Here is a 21,473-nt window from a genome sequence, read left to right as displayed (position 1 = left end):
ACCTCAGCAGGACTGACTGACTGACCTTTCTCCTGGAGCAGACTTTAAGCAGAAACTGTTACAATTCTGTTCCAATCTGTATGTGTGCTGATCATTACTTGAACTTACTTTTATGCACAAATATCCTCCGTTCTCTGAAATTTGTGGAAAGGCCAGTTATTTACCTCAGGAGTAAAGCTAAGGTCAGAGCCACAAAAGTTCCAGAAATGGAGATTGTCCATCGTGATCAACAGAACTATTTAGTGGTGTTTTCTTATTAGAAGCCACCACCAGTCAGTGTTCACAGCACCCTAAAAGGAAACAAACTGGGGGAATGACTAAATAAATACGTATTCAAGTGGAAACATAAATGAAAAAAAAAAGTCACATAAAGCCTTATTAATAAATGAAGACAATTTATTACTTCAAGTGTTAATGGTAAAAAAAATTCAGCACAGCTGTTGCATTTAGAAAAGTGAAACTACAATTAAGAAGTACTATGTTCTAGTTCAATAAACAGATGAACCCAATGTTCTTTAAAATAGTTAAGCATTATACAGTACATCTTATGAAGACCCGTAAATTAAAGAACTACTTCTTAAATTTAGAGATTAAAAAAATTCTGCATTCACAGCTTTAGCTTCTTTTTTCTTCCACGACCGTCAGGAGTACCATCCATTTTGCGCTTCTGTGCCTGCAAGGTATGGTTTTTTAATAAGTTATTGTGATGCAAAAGGGTTGTAAGCAAGCAATGTGTTTCAAAACAAAGCAGACGATTTACACCCTGTCAGCTTTCAAATGTGATAAACTGCAAACATAATATGGTTTGCATATCTTTGCTGTTATTTTATACTCCCTCAATTCTGTAAGAGTATGGTTTCATAGAGGTTAAAAGTGTATAGAAGCAAATAAGGATGTTTTAAAGCTTCCTATTTATGAAAAGGTATTTCTAAATACCCATTTAAATGTTCTGTGAACAAGTCTAAGAAACTTAATAATCCACCATTATTAACTTTACTGATTTCTGCACATCTGCCAAGTAATTTGTTCACCTAAGTTGTTTATACAACAGCTTTAGGCAACAATACAATGAACAGCAAATCCATGTAAGAAAATGGGTAAAGCTGGTGTTTCCTTTACAAAATAGTCCTGCATATTAGCAATACTTCGAATTTAGTCAGCAGAGAGTTGTCAAGCATATATGCTGTCTTCCCAAAACTATCTCCAGAAGCCTATTTGTATACAGATTTGTAGATGATTTAACAGATTATATAAGTCAAAAGGCCAGATACACCTCTGGTGTATTTACCAGGGTAAACCTACACAGTGCACCAACACAGTGATCCAAAACATAACCAGTTTAATGGCTCCAAAGCATGTGAGCTACAATTTAGAACCTAAACTTACTTTCCTTGATTTGACATCCACAACTGTACTAGCTAAACACCAGCATGAACTTAAAGCAGCTTTTAACACTGCCTTCTAAATTTGTGTTGTTGCTTTTAAATAACTTTAGGTATCACTTGTCCTAGACAATCAGAAAAGCCCTCTGTCTTCACGTGAGCTTTTCCACAGAAGTGCCTTTTAAATCTTACCGAAGATGGTTTTGGTCCACGTTTCTTCTTTTCTGCCTTTTCCTTTTCTTCCAGTTCCATGTTTTCTCTTTCAATGAGAGTGATTAAAGTATTGCATCTCCTTTGCAACTCCTACATTACAAAACACACACAATCAGTACCTCAGGCAGCCACTCAATGTAAAAATTGTATTAGAATATTAAAAATGCCGGTGAGGAGGTAAGTGTTTTGCTGTATCTTGTTGGAATAACAAAGGAATTAAATGTTTTTGGATACTTACTGGCTGGCTTCAGGAGCGGATTTGATCACAGGTGTTTGCTTTTTAAGACACTTTTGTATTTAACTCAAATTCATGCTGATTTTGGAGAACAGCACCTTAGAACTTTGAATTTCTCCTCCCGTAAGACTTTTTGGTTTATCTGCATTTGCCACCCGCGACAGTTGTTGCCAAGTTAGAAAAAGGTAACATCTTGTTGGCATGCACATACCTCAGTATTTCAGAAGCTATTTGATTAGCCTGGGGTACAACCATTTTGTCATAGGCATTCATGAACAAAAAAGATTAATGTATATATACCATTGCAGTTCTGGACTTGAGAAACCAGTCAAATCTGAATTGCGGCGAGTTTCGGATACATTGTCTTAATTCATCATAGACATTTTCCTTATCAAATCCTAGTTTGTGAAGCATACAGATCAGAAAGCGATCTTCCTCTTCAGTGTAATTCTTCCCTTTATTAGTACCATATGATATTCTTAGTTGGTGGAAAGGGGCTTTATATCTCCCAATCTGAACAAAACAAATAAGACCATATAAAGCTAAGAAATAGGTCAGAATTAGCATGGAAGTCTTTTGTATGAAAGCAACACATGACATGAAGACAGCACTACAGATCATAAAAGATCCAGTTTTCCGAGTCACCACAAGTAAAGGCCTGTAGGTTCTGGACAGTCCATTTATCAAAGGTATCTAAACTGGCAAATTCTGGTTTAGACAACAGACAGCTTTGTGATCTTCCACTTAATGGCAGACTCCAGACCTATCACTACATTTGAACACAGTCAAGATCTGTCAGTATTGAGATGGCAATGATCCTTTCTGACACAAATCCTCGAGAACTGTCAGACTAAAAGTAAAAAGGTACATGAGACTGTAGCACACGGTTCAGCTGCATCCTGGTTAACTGAATCCGACACTTGTTCTTCCCTAGAAGAGAATTAATTCAAACCTGAAGTGGAGAGAAGATTCTGATGAACTGTCTTAATTTACTACAAATCTGTTCACCACCAAACCCTGGTTGGTGAAACACAGACCAGAATGGAAACATCCTCTGTTTGGTAAGTCTTCCCTTTTAACTGCTCTGAACATGTGTGTATATATACATATATACCTCGCATTTTCAGTTACATGGGTCCAAAAGAAATCCTACTTCTTCCAAAAGCATGTAGTCACCAGGAGCTTGTTATACAGCACTACAAACTGTGTCCTATGATACAGATTACTGTTACAAACAACAGGTTAGGTCATATCTAAAGTTGTCATCACATCTGTCTGCCAGGACAGCACTGCTGTGGGATGGAAAAGCTATAGGAAACAAGTGCTGAGGATTATGCACAAGAGGCAAATGTCATGCCCAGCATGTTGTCTTCATGCATCAGTAGCAGTGGCCAGATACGGAGTCCTGTTTTTCTCCTCACTGGCACCAGAAAATAAAGCAAGCAAGAAACAAGCAAACTCACCTTTGTGTCGAGTGCCTTTTTTATGCTGATTCGTCTCTGAATTCTGGCTTCTCCTCTTTCAATCTGAGCCATGATCTTCTCTATGTCTTGGAGCTCGTTGCATCTTTCCCAGAACACAGCTAAGAAAAGAACAATTCATTAGTTTCTTATCATGCATATTAAAAGTTAAGAAGTTTTACCTTAAAAAAAGATGTTAGCTGCTACTTTCTTTTACCAGAGCTCACTGTTGTATAGCAACAGGCCCTTCCCTGATAAGGAACCTCTGCTTCCTGCTATCATGTGTTGCAGTATAACAAATGCTATTTTCAAGGGTTAGATATAGGAGTCCTCAGTTTAAAAGAGGTGTGATACAGGCCAGAAAGGTTTTTGTGAGCCAGTCTCCTTATCAAGAGAAAAAGAGCTGCTTCAAATGGAAACTGATGCAGCAACAGAGTTGTAGAGAGGGAAGAGGGAGGGCAACTGAGTGGCCAAAGACAAGCAAGTGCCTAAAAGACAATTAGGTGTTTAAATAAACAAGGACTCATGTTACAACACCCAATGGTCATTCATAAGGTGTTTACTGTATCCCACTCCTGAGGAGGAGGTAAAGGTTAACTACTAGTTAGCGAATACACGGCAAAGTGGAATCTCTTCAGCGAAGCACTGTTCCTCAGCATTTCCTTTTCAAAAACTATCCTACATCTAACTGGGTACTGCTGTCTTCAGTTCTTGTTAAAAAAAAAAGTGAAGTGGATCAGCAATAGTTTACATGTGCAGTTTAGTACAGCCTTAATTATGCAGGGGCTAGAGATGGTAAAATCCAGACTAGCAGATCTGAAATCCATCAGTACAATTCTACCCTGAAAAATCTTAAAGAGTGGTGAAAGAAATTCCCAGAAATAAGATGTTAACATGCTCATGAGCAGTTCAAAGGAGGCAAGCAGTGTTAGATATGAACTCACAGAACTGACTACAGAACTGAGTTACCTGAATACTCAATGACTTCCTCTGGGGTTTTTCCTTCTACTTCTCGTGCTATATTTTCAATGTCATCACGGCCCCACTTCTCATTGGCTTTGATGAACTGGTTGAAATCTCTCTTATTCCAGTTAGTGAAGCCCTGTATAGCAATCAAGGAAACATTGCACAGAGGTTCAGGATATGTCTCTCTCCAAATTCGCTTCAATAAGGTTTCTTTCTTTCCATCATTACAACAGTGTTAAAGCTGTTCTTTCTCTGCAGTTTAATTTAGCAGAAAAACTGTTTTTATACTGCAGGGGATCACTTTCTTAGAGGAAAATTTGTTTAAGTGAAGCAAGTGGTGACTGTAATGGTTTTGTTTTATCAAAAAGGCCCACCAAGTTGCCTCACAGACACCATCAGCCATTCTACCTGCTCACTCTCCCTCAGAAGGTCCAAAGCTGTCTTGTGATGATGATACTCAGTAGGGACAGAAGTAGCACTGCTGAAGTTATCAGCTGCTAAAATAGGCTTATTTCATATTACCAATAACTTTGACAAATCGTTGGAAGAAATAAGTTCTGTCAGCCTTGTTGTGAGTTAGCCACAGCTTACTGCACTGTACTGACTCCTGACCTCTGTGAGTCTGCTGGCAACAGTGAGCTGTTCCAGCACATTACTACACAAGCAAGAGATCCTGTTCCGTAACTCTGATCCCCTGCCAAAACACAGTGTGAAAATACAACACCCAAATAAGGCATATCAGGCATTAACCTGTTTTAGATTACTTAAATGTACATGCTTCCTAATTATATACCTATTCAGCTCATACCCTCTTTTAGAGAGGGGCACTACCTACTACCAGATGTAGTTCAGGAAAACTGACCATTCATTCATCTTCTGGGATTCACTTCTACGTGGGAATGAAACTGTGGCAGAAGATTTGCATTAAATAATGTGGAACACAGTACATCCAGCTCTGCAGTGAGTCTGCAAGAACCCACAGCCAAGGAAAGATGTCAGTCTACAGTCAATGCCAGCTTGGGAAGCCAGACTCTGAAGAAGGTGCACCAAATTAGTGTACTTGGATTCTCCTGAACCAAAGGTATCCAGGCCCACAACAAACCTAATGCTAAAATTCTTCTCAGTCAGAGCCAATATTTGCAGCTGTATTAACTGCAGCATGTGTGAATCAGTGACCAAGAAATGTTGCTGTAACACTGTAAAACACAAAACAAGCTTCAGCTGATTTCCATCTCACTGAAGACCCAACCATACCTGGGTTAGAAGCTTCTCTTTTTCTTCAAGTTCTTCATCGTTAAGAGGTTCAGCCTCATCAATCTTAAGCTGCTCCTCCTTTTGTGCTTGGGCTGAATTTGGGAGATCAGGATTACGAGGTACCTGAAAGGTTTTGCATCTTGTAAAATTTGCTTGATTTTTCACAGATAACTGACAATTGTCACTTTTCTGTTAATGTAAACTAATAATTTCTTCAGCTTAACATTATTTCATTTAAATTGATGTGGAAGGCAGGACAGGTACATATTCTATTGTTGCAGTAAACTCTTCCAATGCGTGAATTCAGAGAATCACATAAAATGGTCTGGGTTGGAAGGGACTGGACCTTAAAGGTCATCTCATTCCAATGCCCTGCCAGGGGAAGCGACACCTTCCACTTAGACCAGGTTGCTCAGAGCCGCATCCAACCTGGCCTTGAACACTTCCAAGGATGGGGCATCCACAGCTTCTCTGGGCAACCTGTGCCAGTGTCTCAACCACTGTCACAGTGAACAACTTGTTTCCAAGATCCAATCTAACCCTACCCTCCTTCAATTTAAAGCCATTCCCCCCTTGTCCTGTCACTACACGCCCTTGTAGAAAGTCCCTCTCCAGCTTTCCCGTAGGCCATCTTTAGGTACTAAAAGGCCGCAATCAGATGTCCCTGGAGCCTCCTCTTCTCCAGGCTGACCAGCCCCAACTCTCTCAGCCTTTCCTGCTAAGAGAGGTGCTCCATCCCTCTAATCAAGGAAACTCTTGCATTACCTTGTAACCAATTGTTTTCCTGTAGTAGAGAATCTCTTTTTCCAACAGTTCAAACAGGCGAGGAGGAAAGAACTGGAAGTCCTGTACATTTGGCTGTTTGGGAGGCCGTGGTGCCTGAAATACAAAGTTTGACTCCCTTTCACATCCAGAACCTGCTTGCTTGTAAGAACTGATTTCAGTTTATGAGCACAAAAAAAAAAAAAGCTTTACTGTTACAAAAAATGCACTGCCTTATATTAAAAAAGGCCATGCAAGAGACAACTACAACAAGGAAGAATTCTGAAACGCCTTTGAGAGAAGGGGAGGAGGGGTCTTTTGGGAGGAGGAGGTGGCTGGGGAAAGTCACACATGCATCCCCTTGAACAAAGTTCAGGTGTTTGAAGCAGCATTAAGGAAATCTTTCACAGGTAAGGAAAATTCACAGCTGCTTAAGTAAAAACATGAAAAATGTTGATCTTACTCTCCTAACATCCTACAAGTTTCATCCTGCTCTTTTTCTTTTTCACAGAAGTTTGTCTCAAGTCCTTTGGATTTTTTCTAAATTTAAATTGTCTCCACAATTTACAAAAGTGAATAGTGCAGTTTTTATGAAAAAAGACCAATGTGTTGCTTACAGCTGGAACCATTTACCAGGCATATTTCAACAATTTACTTTTTTTAATGAGTCAACTCACCTTGGGTGCTTTTGGTTCACTGACTCGAAGAGCCTCTCTGAAATAAGCATCCACAGCATAATTGGCTTTTCTTTCTCGTTTAGGCGGTTCAATCCACTCTGTAAATGCCAACTGTAAAAAACAAAACCCAAAAAAACCCCAACTAAGTCTTGCAAATATTCAGACCAGCTACAAGTTTTATATAAAATTAGATCTACATCTACTTCATTGTGTTAGAAATGTTTTTATTTAAACTATTATCATAGATGACACCGTATTTTAGCCAACACCTCTTAAACAAGTATGATTAAAACATGCAATTTAGTGCATTCCTCCGAAAGAAACTTAAAACATTACCTTCTGTTTTTCTCTGTAGTCTTCCCCTTCAAAATTATACACGCTAGATTCAGTATCCATAGTAAAATTCCTAAGGGAGCTTTCGCCCATCTTTGAAAGTTTTTCGTTCATTTCCGCAGTCTTGGACGGGGGACACAGAAAAGAACAGTAGCCATTTGGATGGTACTTCATTATTTAACATCTCATTCCCAGACAGAACGGGAGGCATTTTGGAAGGCACGTCATTATTAAACACCTCATTCCCAGAAAGGAGCCACTCTGAAAGGTACTTCCTTTTAAAACATCCCATTGCCAGAAAGAAGAGCAGCCATTCTGGAAGGCACTTGATTACAAAACATCTTATTGACAACATCAGAGAAAACAAACACGACTGACCAGCATGAAAACCCTCCACAGCAAAAACCCCTTTTCTCTCCAGCTTAGAACCAAGTGATCATCCAGGGATACACTGTCTTGCCACCACATTTAAATCTACAGGTGGCCTTCCCCTTTTCGAACTTTCTCACCTTCTTTGCACCTCTTTCCAAAATGTGATCAATGTCTTCATCTGTAATCTCACTGTCCTTTGAGGCAAACACGTGTGTCGCTCCATGTCTAATCATTTGCAGCATTTCATCCTTTCCAAGTTTATTCAGGTTTTGATCTACCAATCTTCCTAAAGATAAAAACACTCACGGATAGCAACTAACTATAACGTTCATTATGGAGGGAGCAACACATGATTTTTCTCCCCCTTACATTTCTACATTCAAGCTATATCCTTTTCTTTCAGTAAAGGAAATTTCAAATAAAGAAATTAAAAAAAAAATTTAAAAAAATTCTTTAATAAAAAAATTTTAAAATAAAGAGTAAGTAAAATCTAGCCAGGTTTCAAAGATAATTGCTATATTATGCTTTAACTGTGTTCAGCATACATAGTTTTGGATACTAGGTCTTTCGACATGACAAGAGGAAACAGCCTCAAGCTGCACCAGGGGAGGTTCAGGTTGGGCATCAGGAAGAATTTCTTCACAGAAAGAGTGGTTGAGCATTGGAACAGGCTTAACCTGAAGGAGGTGGTGGAGTCACCATCCCTGGAAGTGTTCAAGAAATGATTGCATGAGGCACTTGGTGCTATGGTTTAGTTGGCACAGTGGTGATTGGTCAAAAGCTGGACTCAATGACCCTGGAGGCCTTTTCCAACCTTAATGATTCTGGGATATAACATATTGCTATGGTGCATATTTTCCCAGTTTCCAGACTAAACCTCAACTAATCCTCTTTTCAGAAATAAAAGTTCCTGATTCCAATCAAGCCAACCAAGGTTACATTACTTCTCCCCATCTGTTAGAAAAAGGCATTAATTTCTCCAGTTCAAAGGAGAAGCTTAAAAAAGAAAAACTGGACCATATCCTCTTGTACACATGTATCAGTAGGGAGGTAATCAAAAAGTTAGTGAGGAAATACCTACTGCTACAGTAAAATAAATTTTCAAATGGATGAGGCCTTTGCACTCTCTCTTCAGAGCGCAGCTGAGGCAAAAGCAACATTCTCATTGACTCTTCTTAGCTGATTCCACCATCCTTTACAATGGGAAAAAAACAAAAGAGAATCCCATCACAGATACAAACTGCCTTCCTACACTTGCCTTGCTGAATGACTATGGAATCCAGCCGGAGTTTCATCTCTGCACGTTCCACTATTCTCTCCTCCACTGTATTGTCTGTAATAAACCTGAACACTCGAACAGTCTTGGTCTGGCCAATTCTGTGCGCTCGATCCTGGGCAAAAAAAGTAACAAAAAAATTCAGTATTTGTTTTCCAGCAACATACTAATGTACAAAACAGAATAGCACAGGTTAGTTAAGTCTCTACAGCCACCCATGATGACCCACGACATTACATTCTTACTGACATTACAAGTTTTTTTCAATAACATTGACAGTGAGTATGTCTCCAGGTGTCAAAAAATAGGTGTTTGGGGTTTTTTGTTAAATCACACAGGGGAGAAGACTGGATGCTCCTGACCTTATGCAACCTTCTGTAAAATGAAAGTATTGAAGAAACCATTTCTGTACAGACCAAAGGCTACATTTTTCAAAATCCTTCAGCTGTGCCATGAATATTTCAAGAAAAATATGATGCACTGCCTCTCCTAACTGGCAAAACAAGACCCACAGTGAGAATCAGTATTCTGAACATACACCTGTAGCTGGAATCCTCTAGCTTGAGCTTATAGACACCAGTTCCATCGTTCTTTTGAACCTGTTTTTGCTAGAATACTTGAGAATCTACAGCTTAACTGAAATAATTAGTGTAGCATATACCTAGCATTTCCTACTGCATAAAACATTGTACAGCCAGAATGTGACTAAGGGTTTCACACATTGGAAGTGAAAATCAGTTTTACTACTCCCTGTGCTAAAAAGGCGAAATACTCATTTATTTTGGAAATGCACATTTCTAGGAAAGTTCCGTGAGAAAGACAAGAAGAATGAAATCCCCATCTGGATTTTTACCATAGCTTGAAGGTCTACTTGTGGATTCCAGTCTGAATCATACAGAATTACGACATCAGCAGTAGCCAGATTGATTCCAAGACCTCCTGCCCGCGTACTCAACATGAACACAAATTTTGAGCTGTCAGGATCGTTGAATGCATTAATGGACGCCTAAATAAATGAAAAGAACACAACAGTTGAACCCAATGTTGAACACAAGCAGTGTTTTTACTTAAATACAACATGTAAAGTTTGAAATACCTGTCGTTCGTTGTGAGGAGTTTGTCCATCCAGTCTGCAATACTCATAATTTCGCCACATACAGTAATCTTCCAAGATATCCAGGACTCTTGTCATCTGACTGAAGATTAGAACTCTTGAGCCTGTTTGAGCAAAAAAGTTTCTTATGCTTTTAGCAGAACGTAAGACTTATGAAATTCTGCAGGGCCGCATTACCAGAAAAGGAAGGAGGGCAATTCCATGTGCTAAAAAGAAAAGTAGTTAGAATTTCAGACCCTGAACTACAAAGCAGAGCTGCAGCTGCTGCTGTCATAGCAGGGTCCTGTGCTTGCCATGGGACATGTCTGCCTCACTCTGATATGTCATTGTCTAGTTAGTGGCTGCCTTTTCCCTTTTGTTTTCTGTTGTACTCCTTAACAAAATGTTCCCAGACACAGCAGAGTAAGATGACAGCACAAATATAAAAACATCAAGTGTAAAGAATGAAATTTTGAACTATTTGTTTGTTTTGGATTTGAGATCCCTTGAAATAAATTAAGTTGTTCTTAAAAACTTGTCAGTTTACTTACCTGCCAAGAACAACTTCAAAAAAGAAGGTAAATGTACAGTAATTTATGCATACATACAAATCCACTTCCAGTCTACTGGGGAGATTTAAGTAAAAACACTGAATATTATAAAGCTTCCACTTCCCCCTATATTCATCTCATGTGATTTCGGTTTTTTGTCCTTTGGACTCAAGGGCTGATAATGAACTCTTGTTTAAGATGACCATTTGATTTGAGACCAGGACAGTATTAATTGCAATATGTCATCAATTAGCCTCAAAGGAGGAAGAAACCAAGATCAAAAAAAGCACAGTAACCACTGAATTGTTCTTTTTTTAGTCTCAGGATCAGTTATATCACCACAGCTGCTTGGATGATACATAGACACAAAGTACAGTTTACTTTTATATCACTGTAGAAAAATAAAACTGCATCCAGCCTTCAAAGTGTCCCCACTGACAAACTTACCTCCACTCCTTTAGCCAAGTTACTTCCCTAAGCACACTCATAAAATAAAGAGTTAAAAATTTACTTTTGAGTCAGAAACTCTGTGGCCAGTGCGTTTTACAGCAATGCATTTCTGAGCTTTGTCCCTACTATCAAATAACTTTAAAACAACTCAGAGTTCCCCTCTGTCTGAGTGCCTTACAGAATACATTGAAAAACCTCAGGTGCTGCTCAAAATCATACCCACAAAGACAGACCAATGTTTCACAAAGGATTTGACTGTAACATGAGATGAAGGCTCTGAATCTGAAATGGTGCTTCATAGCAAATCAAAGGAGTGGTTAAAATACCACACAATGATACTTCAAATAGCTAACAATGTTAAGAAAGAAAACCTAAAGCCCAGAACAACTGATGTTTCTGTGGCCTCAATTTAGCTGGGATGAAAAAAAACCAAAAAAACCAAAACAAAAAAAAAGGGGGAATCAAAACACTTCAGCACAAAAAGCCACAATGGACTATTGATCCAAGTACTTCTGAAGGCACACCACAATTTGGTTTTGTATCAACTGTAAGATACAGTGCTTGACAAGCTGGTATTCATATTAGAAATTAACAAAAATCCTGGCTAAGGTGTGCTGGTTTTTGCTCAGGATACATGGAAACATTAAGGAGCACTGACTTTCATTTTTATCGTTGAACCAAAATACCAGAAAAGAGATGCATACTTTGTTCTTTCAACTTCGGCAGCAGTTTGTCCAAAACAACCATTTTGCCACTGTTGGTGACTAAATGCATGTCTGTTGTGTAGGGTGGGCCAGGTTCTGCCCCATCAAAGAGGTAAGGGTGATTGCAACATTTTCGCAGCTGCATGAGGATGTTCAGCAGTCTCATTTTGTCCAGCTTCCCAGCCGAGTTCAGTATATCTATATCCTTCATCAAGATCCGTGTGTACCTACGTCAAAGACAGGGAAAAGTTCTGTAACTCTAAAACAAAGTTGGTCTTTCTTTGAATAATAGTCAAAAGCTCACCCTCCCCCTCATTTCACCAGGTCACTCTCCCTGATATGCATGGTTTTGTCATCACAGAAATGTCGCAAGGAGACACAAGTTGGGAGTACAGCAGAAAGAATTAAATCAAGTTCCACACAATCTTCAAGTCACGAACAGCACACTCCTTCTGAGCCTTAACCACAGCACAGTCAGGCATGTGTATTAATTACCATTCTCGTTGCATTTTGCTGAGGCCCACATAAATTTTGACTTCCTTCTTTGGAGGCAAGCTCTTCTCTACATCAGCCTTAATGCGACGTAGGAGGAATGGTCGTAGCACCTGAAAGAGATTGCATCCTTAAATGTATTTTGGAAACTGAAACACTGATCAGGTCAACAGACAAAACACAGGGCAGATATTCTCTATCACAAAAGCTCAAATACCAGACTTATCAGACAATCTGAAAAAGCAACCAATATGGACAGATTATTTGCTATACACGGGACTATACATGTCCTTTCTTTGGAAGACTTAGAGATTAGACCAAAATCATCTTTCAGATGGTTCTATGCCCCTTGATTTAATTGATTGATTTAATTTTCCTTGACTGAAACATTTATAGTCTCTTCATAGCCAGTATTTTTTATGTAAGCATTTCAGAACCCTGAGAGCCAGAACTAGTGACCCTTCTCTCCTTTCCAAAACAATTTCCTTTTTAAGGAAAAAAAATCTTCTGAGCTTTGCCATGCTGTAAGTCTATCATAGTTTCTGGAATAATCTATCTTATCCTAATATTTTATCTCAATAAGCATTAGGAGAATTGTCTAGAATCTAACTTGATTAAATGTAACTCTAGTACAAAAAGCAGAAAGACTCACCATATGAAGGCGCTCCACCAGTTTTTGATCCCCGAGACAATTGTTTGTATCAAACCATGAATCAAAGTCCTGCATCAACAAAATCATCAGTTTTTAAGAGTCTTCCTTTCAAGGTGCAGTGTCATCACAATGGTGAAAAAATACAACTCAAGCGATTCTTTCACACAGTAAAAGAACAAATTTCCCTACTTGGCCTGTTTTTATGAAAAGCTCTCTAACACAAACATTTCTAACTGTCAATCTATCATTTATCAGTAGCTGACACTCCTAATTATACAGGTCTATTTTCAAATCGGGAAACCCAACAAAATTAATTTAATTTGATTAGCAGAAATGAAGACTTACTTCAGCTGAGTTAAAGACGTCTGGCAAAAGAAAGTTGAGAAGTGCCCAGAGTTCATGTAAGTTGTTCTGAAGTGGAGTTCCAGTTAATAGCAGCCGGTTTGTAGTTTTGAATTCCCTCACAATTTCTGATAACTGAAGGACATTGAGACATGAGCAAATATAAAAACATTACTAGTCCCCACACCACCACCTAATGACCCACATAAATCTCTCTCTCAGTGCAAATATAAATTACCTTTGATTTTTCGTTTTTAATCCTGTGGGCTTCATCTATAACGAGATATCTCCAGTTGAACTTTTTGAATACTGACTTCTCTTTGATAAGCATTTCATATGATGTTACACACACATCCCATTCTCCTGGCAACAACACATCTCTGACAAAGGCAGCCTAGAAAACAAGGTGACAGTTGCTTACTGAGGCTTTGTCAAATCTAAACCAAAAAGAACATAGTAGTACTGTTACAATTTTCCTGTTTTAAGATTCATCAGGTTTTGTTGGTCCACAGGGTGTACTGCCTTCACAGCAGGAGAGAGCAAATCTTTGGACAAGGAATTATGAACATGAAGTGATGAAGTAATAGCTGGGCAACACATGTGAGATCTAAGCTTACATTAGTTATATTGTAATGGTCAGACTGTAAGTAGGCAGCACTTGTAGGTCTTACTGTTTAACCACTACAGATCCAAGAAATACCCTTCCCTGTGAAGGAAAGTAAAGGACAGCAAGATCACATGCTGGATTTACACAGGAAGACAGAGGAAAAAACACCACATCAAAACTTACTCGCTGGTCTTTGTCCCCGATCAAGCAAACTGCTCGAAGTGTTGGTACCCATCTCTTGAATTCATTCATCCAGTTTTGCAGAGTGGACTTAGGGACTAACACCATGTGAGGTCCAGGAATATTTCTGTAGTGTTTCATATAGCCAAGAAGAGAAATTGTTTGCAGTGTCTTCCCAAGGCCCTGTAAGACATATTCATGTGTTAGAAAAAAAAAAACCCCAAAACTCTCAGGAAACACCTTTAAGAAAACCCAGGAGTGAGCTCTGAGTGCAGCACGGAAGACACAGCAGCCTGAACAACTGAGTGAGGTGTATTAGAGACAGTGTGACTCACAAAAGGCATCGAAGTCTTGCTTAGGAACGTGGCTTCTCAAATTTAATTTTAAAAAAGCAGTAACATTTTCAAACCTTGGATTATGAAGCTAGAATTCTGCCTTATCTTTCAGAGAAAGTTAGAAGTGCAAGAAAACATCATTTCATAAAATTTTGTTTTGTAGACTGATGTGTTATTTAGATTATTTAGAGGTCAAAGTTTTCAAATTGGATGGACGTATTCTCTTAAACTTGAAATAAAGTGAATAAATTAAAAGCCCTTAGACTTCTTAATTTATTCAAATATTCATTATTATTTATAATTAACTTTATTAATATTTTATGTTATGATATTAATATTTTACAGTAGTGATTAAGTTCTTAATTAATTTTCAAAAGTAGGTTTTCACAGGCCAAAAATGACATCAGTTTCTGTGAGAAGAAAGCCAAACAAATATAAATAATTGCACATGTCAAAAAAACCCAAACAAGTAGTTTAAGTGTTTGGTTCTTTATTCAGGAGAAATACTTAAAACCTTGTACCTTCAGCATAGAATTTTAACTGAAACAAAACAGAGGAAGACCTTCAAAAAACAGATCACTCCTGTAATGCAAAATAATTTAAAAATATTGTGACTCAAATGCATGGGAGGTAAAAAAAACCTGAAAACCATCAGCACAAGTTATTTTTGGTTCTAAAATTCAAGTATGTCTTCAAAATAACCACAGCCTGGTGCAAGATGTGGAAAAGTGTTTACAAGCTGAGTGAAAAGCACTAATAGCTTCAAAAGGCCTAATACCTAAGAATGAATAAAAAATATTTAATAATAAATACTATAACTCCTTAACGCAAGATGGATTTTGGAATACCACACATCCAAGGACTTAACAAAAACAACTGAGATGCTTTGTAAAACAAGCCTGCTCCACTTAGAACTGTATTCAGCCAAAAAAAAAACCCCAACAAACTCCTCTATTCATAAGCATGTATGCTGAAGAAAATCCTTGATATAATTCGGATTGAAGCACGTTACTAAACAATAATTTAAACTCATTTGTGTCTAACTTATCTTGAAGAAGTTTTATTACAGAGAAATTACAAGATACGGGAAACGCAATATACTGAAATTAATTAGATTTTTGTTTTTTTCTGCTCCTTACGAAACAGAGATATAAATAAAATCACTAAGAGGACAAAAACATATCTGCCTGTGAAACTACCACATTTTCTTCTGCACTCATCCCTTGTCTTTCGGGGAGGGGGGAGGAATAAAAATAGAAACAAAAGCTACTGTGGCCAGTTCTGACTGAAATGTCCATGATCATGCTGTATATGAAATTTTAACACAGGTCTCCAGCTACATCTATCTTTGCATCATTTTTGCCAGGAAATTTCCCACTGCCGTAGCTCTTGCTGCGGAGATCAGTCCATATAGGACACTCATATCCTGATATCTACATTTTGCCCTAACAACAGGAATTGTTTCCTCATTTGTTGCTCTTTTCATATATGACACTCTCCTCACAAGGGCAGCTTGAAAATACCGTAACAAAACACCTGCGATTTGGAGAAAAAAAACAAAAAGAGGACATGTCATTCTATGGAACAACTCCCCTCCATCAAGTCCATGTTTCTAAAGTTTGACAGGTTTCCTTTTCAAATGCCCATTTCTAAACCTGCATGCACAGTTTATTTAAATTAAGACACCTGTGACACTTCTAACATTAGCAACTTCAAACACACTAAAAAAAAAAGATCTGGCAAATTATATATCGCATTTTGTGTTATTAAGAATCCCATATAGGGACTAAAATGGGCAAGGAAATACAACAACGGACATGTTGTGTTGCACATGTTCTTAAGCCCTTAGAAACACAGGCTATGTCCATACCATTTCATCTGCCAGGATGCCATTGATGCCGTTTTCATATAGAGAAATGAGCCAGTTCAGTCCTCGGATCTGATAATCCCGCAGCTTTCCCCATTTCACATCTAGAAGACACAAAAGAATAGACTAAAAAATCTACAAAAACTTATGAAAGCATGTCACCCACCGTTGCCTGCTCATTGACAGTGATTATCAAAGCTACAGAACAAAAATAAGTAGCAAATTCACGTAAATTCCAAGGACAATGAAGACTGGAGACAGCAACGTGGTAATTTTGTTTCTGCAAGCCGCTCCAACAGCTTTGTTTTTTGCAGGAACCCACAGCACATAGAAATTCTAACTCTATCACCACCCTCCAAATCTGAACACAGTCAACACTAATAGTGAATTCCATTAAATGAACTGGAAGCTGTTAGATACTTTAAATTATATCAGAATATAGGTTACACATGTAAAAATGGGAAGATGACAGACTTAAAAACTCTTGCTGAGTAACTAAAGTATAGGAACTGGATTTCTTAAGGACAAGACTCGCTGGACCATCTTTCTAGACTGACTGAAAATAAGCAGTCACTCACTAATACATTTTGTCCCATTTTTTTCCTCTTCCTCCTGTCCCCCCAAATTAATTCATTATCCTTAGGGAGGATGAAAACAAAGTTCGTTTTGAACAACATTTTGAAGAAAAAGAGTGGCAAAAAAGCCCCCAAAAAACCAGGAAACACACATGATGGAGACTCTTCAAATCGAGTGCAGACATTGGTTGTCTTGGAGCTTTCTGTTAACAGCTCCTCATCTTCTTCCTGCTCCGTCCTACGATGTCGGTAGCTGGAAAAATCCAAGAAAGCAGTAAGTTTCTGGTTTTTCTTCATGCTTTAGCATCAACACAAAACTCCTGTAACTCCTAGAATTCTCAAACAACCCTCAACTTACAGGTAGGCAGATTAAAAAAAAAACAACCCACATGCTGCAATAGGACTAAAGCTGAGCAAGCTTAACTTACACTTCTAAAGTGCAATAAGATCTTAATTACAGTACAAGTTGGCCTGTGTGCCATCACTCACTCGCCAGCTGACAGTAAATTCTGTTTCTCGTCCTTCTTTATTCGTGGACGTCCAGGCTTCATTTTTAAAGGTGAAGTTGGAGTTTTCTGAGCAGCAGGCTGAATGAAATGAGCAAAGAGCTCAGTCTGCTTCAACAGATACTCAAATCTGTTTGCTCTGTCTGTTTGCTGTTGACAAGGGAAAATTAAATGGAACAATTGTGAGACGTGACAGTATGTATTCATTCAAAAGAAAAACCCTAACAAATACTTTTTAAACAACACAGATTCACATTTCTTTATATACATAGCTACAACATCAAAGAAAAGATGGTTAACATCAATATAACTGCTGCTGACAGATTCTATAGTCTTTCTATAGCCTGGGCCAAGGCTTGCCTTTGTTACCCACTAAGATCAAAGCTGTGAGACAGACCTGAGCCAAGACTGAAATATGACTTTGGCACAAAGATTGCACCAGTCTCACTAGATAAGGCCAGAGTCCCCTTAACAACTTTCTCATATCAAAAGTGATAGTCTCACTCCCAGAAATTCACCCTCACCTATCACACACAGGATTCTTCAATGCACTCATTCATCTCACCAACCTGGCAACAACTACTTTCTACTGCATTAGTGTCCTGCCTGCTCAGCAAGATAAACCACCTCACTGGGGTGTCAGATAAGCAGCAGAGCTGGCATGAAATGGGGCAGTGGGGACACAGCAGCTCAAAGCTAAAAGCCAGAACATCTATTTCAGCAGCAGAGGCCTTAGATATGCTCAGCCTAACTTGTCAGGCTACCCCCTTTGATACGAGTTGCTGTTTCTGCTGTGCAAAAAAGATTACAGTAGAAAATGTTAGTATCTGAAAGGTTCAGTTTCTTTGAGACAGGTTCCATTTGGAATCAACACACCTTCCCAAAGCCACATCATAACTTTGAACAGACAAACAAGATGGAAAACAGCTCCAAGGTTAACAGTAACCACTCTGACATTCTGCCAGCTGCCACAACATAACCTGGTATTTAGCAACTTGCAGCAGTTACAGGAAGTCAGTTTTCTTAGTAAAAAGGAACATATGTTCCACATTTCTGCAATGCCAGCTCTGTGAGTATTCTCCTCTTTAAAGCAAGCAGACCCTGCACTATGTAAGAGACAGGAAGACAAAGTGTTAGAAAATAAACAGACCAGGAAAGAGAACTGTATGCACCACAGAGGACTCAAACTCACTCTAACTTTAGTTTAAGCGTGATTGACACAGCTACAATCCACATCCACTAAATTTAAGTTTTCCTATATATTCCTCATAGGTTTTGCTTGTTTTTTGTTTACTTTGCAACAGTTTAAACTAGGTAAGATCTTACTACTATCCAAATTGCTAACTCTTAAAGTACTTTTTTCACTGACTGTACCAAAAAGAAAAGATTCAGGCTGCACTGCAGAAGGTTCCTTGTTCTAAAATTTTAGAGAGGAATCTTCCGCAAGTTTTGGCCCTGTAGACACATCCCCACACTTGCTTTCACTGCACTTAAGGATGTTAAAAGACTAACAAACATTATCTGCATTTTTTAGGCAGGATACAGACAAGAATAGTCTGTACTCTGCAACCCTGATCTGTCCTTCTACCAACAGAGACACTTTTCCCATTTTCTTTTCCAGTGCATCTTCTGACTCTTGCAACAGTAAAATACAATCCCTCTTCAAATTGTGTCTGTCTCAAGACTTAGAGGAGACAACTTCAAGTTCACTTTCTTCAGTTTGCCAGAAGGTAGCACAAAGAAATGAGCAGAAGATGATTGGGTTATTTTCAGTGCCAAAAAGAAGAAATAACACAGGAAGCAGCAAATTGTAAGAAACAGTTTCACTTTCCTATGAAGAAATTCCAGATGAAGTCACAGATACTGGAATTATGAACAGAAAGAAAGGCAAACAGGGAGAAACAGAGGAAGAAAACATGGTGAGATGGTGAGGGATGGACAGCTCCATCTCTTACATTATAAAAACTAAGAAAGACTTTATTATTAAAAAAGAAAGGAAAATAGCAAATTTTCTCTTTTCTTACCCACGAAGCACAGAATCACCCATCTTCAAAAACCTGAAGACTTTAACTAGAGCTTCATAAAAGAGATTCCTAGAGGATCTTTCTATGTCTGACTGAGAAAGAGAATACTCAACTCTTTATACCCCCCCTTGCCTACTGGATGGACAGCTCTACAGATAACTTTAGTATGCTGTAAACAAGAAGGGTCAGAGGAGCTTTTTTCCAGATATTTTTTGGTTACAAGTTATGTATTTTTTAATAACTAGGTAAAATTTTATAAATCTAGGTAAGGGATTTCAAACAAACAGAAAACTCACGTGCATAGGTACTGGATAGCTGTACACACTCCCAAATATTACATACCATTTTCTCTTCATATGTAGGATCTGTTTCCTGGAGTTCTTTTTGTTTTGCCAAGGATGCATCATCAAAAGACTCCTGACATGAAAAAGAATTAGAGAAAAAAAAATCTCTGAAAAAGAGAAGATATCCATGTAAAGGAGAATAAGCTTGTTTCAAATTACATCAAAGCAGCAAAAGATGGCTGTGCCATCTGATGTGGACATATACTAGTCAGCTTTCTATTATTTACTGTAAAATTACCTGGAGATGGATCAAAGATCCCTGCCACTGGGTGAGGGACAGAGCTGGGTCCCTGTAATCCGATTTAGCTCCATTATTAAAGCATCACATCAACATGAATGAGAGAGACAGCTGTGGTCCAGGAGCTCAGCATGCCCCTCCTAGGGTGCTGAGCCAAACCCCTCCTGAAGCTAGCTCTGGAAAGTACTGTGAAAGCACCAGCTCCAGGCCTGAAGCAAGAGTAATTTCAAGTGTTTTTTTCCTTTTTCCAGATTCCCCCAATCCCTCATCATTCTGTATCAAGGGAACAAATCTAAACAAGAATCCAGACTGCAGTTTTCTCCTGAAAGCTGAGTAGGAATTTAGACAAACTGTATTTTTTCCCTATGCAGTCTATTTAATTAAATAATTGTTATCACCAATGGTACCACTAACAATAGAAGAACAAGCTGGTTGGGAGGGGGCAACCCTTCCTGCCAAATCCTTAACATATTGCCTTCAATTACTCTTTCAGATCAGGGCTGCTTTATCCCTGTCTCTCCTGTTATTAGGTTAACTCTTTCCACACCATCTCCCACATATAATTTCATCTTCTGCTGTTAAAACTAAAAGCAGTGAGATGATCCTTCCCTGACAAACAACACTAAGACAATTACATTACAAAATAATTCCTGAAAGAGTGAGAAAAGGAAACAAACAGGATGCCTTCAAAACGATTATTAACCATCTGTTTAATTGAGCCAAGTCAGAATGGAGCTGAATTCAATCTTTATTGGCCAATGTAGAACAAAGGAACAGGAAAAGTAAGAAACACACTAAACAAAGGCTGACAAAACACGGGATGTTTGTGGGCGGGTATTTCCTCGGAAACCTCTGGCAGGTAAGGCACATGGAAACAGAAAAACCCAATTGTTTTGTTCACTAGTCAAAATATAAAGAATTGAGCATAAGAAGTTATGGCTAAAGCTCTTCTGAAGTCGTAACCAAATCCTCTTACTCATCTCTCACTGGATTCAGCCAACACCCAGTGAGGACAAGTACAGGACTGTCTGAACTGCTGTTCAAAATTCCCATTTCTCCCAAAATGCCTAACCTGAAAAGCACGGAGCACTACGGCACCACGGCATCCGAGCTCATCATCCGAAACACAGATGACGAGAACTTGCCGTTCAGCCGGAGACCAAGAAAAGCAGTCTTTCAGATGCTCGTGACTCTCAATAAGGCATTTCAACTTAAACTTCCACTTCATGGAAGGAAATCTCTTCCTAACGTAAAAAGGAACCGACCTGGCCAGTACAGGGAGAGCCCTCGCACACGGGCGCCTCCAGAGCACGCGTTTCACATCCTCCACACGCTTAACTCCAGCCTGGAATTGCCCTATTTCTGCAGGTTCGAGCAGGATTTATTTCCCACAGTGCCCTGGCTACTTGTTCATCCGAAAAACATGGCATTTGCAAATTTATTTAGATCAAGTAGGTTGGGCAGCCCAGCGTGACTCAGAGAGCACAAAACCACCCAGCGCTGAAAGCAGGACCGACCAGTTTCCTCTTATCATTAAGGAAACAATGCTGCGATAGAATTAGCATCTCCGGGCAATCACTTAA

The 21,473-nt window shown here is 38.8% G+C and overlaps 1 protein-coding gene across 1 annotated transcript; it reads right to left on the bottom strand.

The window, feature by feature from the left end:
• Window positions 1-378: 378 nt before the first annotated feature.
• SMARCA5 (SWI/SNF related, matrix associated, actin dependent regulator of chromatin, subfamily a, member 5) lies at window positions 379-21,006 on the bottom strand. The gene is made up of 24 exons (XM_029959624.1): window positions 20,984-21,006; window positions 19,651-19,759; window positions 17,268-17,434; window positions 16,931-17,031; window positions 16,207-16,307; window positions 14,005-14,184; window positions 13,453-13,608; window positions 13,218-13,349; window positions 12,873-12,941; window positions 12,224-12,333; window positions 11,729-11,955; window positions 10,027-10,148; window positions 9,784-9,936; window positions 8,913-9,045; window positions 7,792-7,940; window positions 7,286-7,405; window positions 6,950-7,060; window positions 6,276-6,389; window positions 5,511-5,633; window positions 4,260-4,392; window positions 3,294-3,412; window positions 2,131-2,343; window positions 1,575-1,685; window positions 379-673 (listed from the first exon to the last, which is right to left on the bottom strand). The coding sequence occupies exons 1-24, from the start codon at window positions 21,004-21,006 to the stop codon at window positions 608-610; spliced, it is 3,042 nt and encodes a 1,013-aa protein (XP_029815484.1). The 3' UTR covers window positions 379-607.
• Between the last annotated feature and the right edge of the window lie 467 nt (window positions 21,007-21,473).

The sequence above is a fragment of the Manacus vitellinus genome, unplaced genomic scaffold (assembly GCF_001715985.3).
Source record: "Manacus vitellinus isolate BGI_N305 unplaced genomic scaffold, ASM171598v3 scaffold_0_pilon, whole genome shotgun sequence".
NCBI lineage: Eukaryota > Metazoa > Chordata > Aves > Passeriformes > Pipridae > Manacus > Manacus vitellinus.
This window is presented reverse-complemented; position numbering and strand designations above follow the sequence as displayed.

What these genes read in the sequence shown, in the direction of transcription:
- SMARCA5 (XM_029959624.1), bottom strand. Translation starts at nt 21,006, where the DNA reads ATGAGCTCGGATGCCGTGGTGCC. An exon ending in AATTTACTGTCAGCTGGCGA is followed by an intron (nt 17,032 to 17,267) that starts GTGAGTGATGGC and finishes GGATTTTTCCAG; the next exon opens with CTACCGACATCGTAGGACGG. An exon ending in TGGTGGAGCGCCTTCATATG is followed by an intron (nt 12,334 to 12,872) that starts GTGAGTCTTTCT and finishes AATCTCTTTCAG; the next exon opens with GTGCTACGACCATTCCTCCT.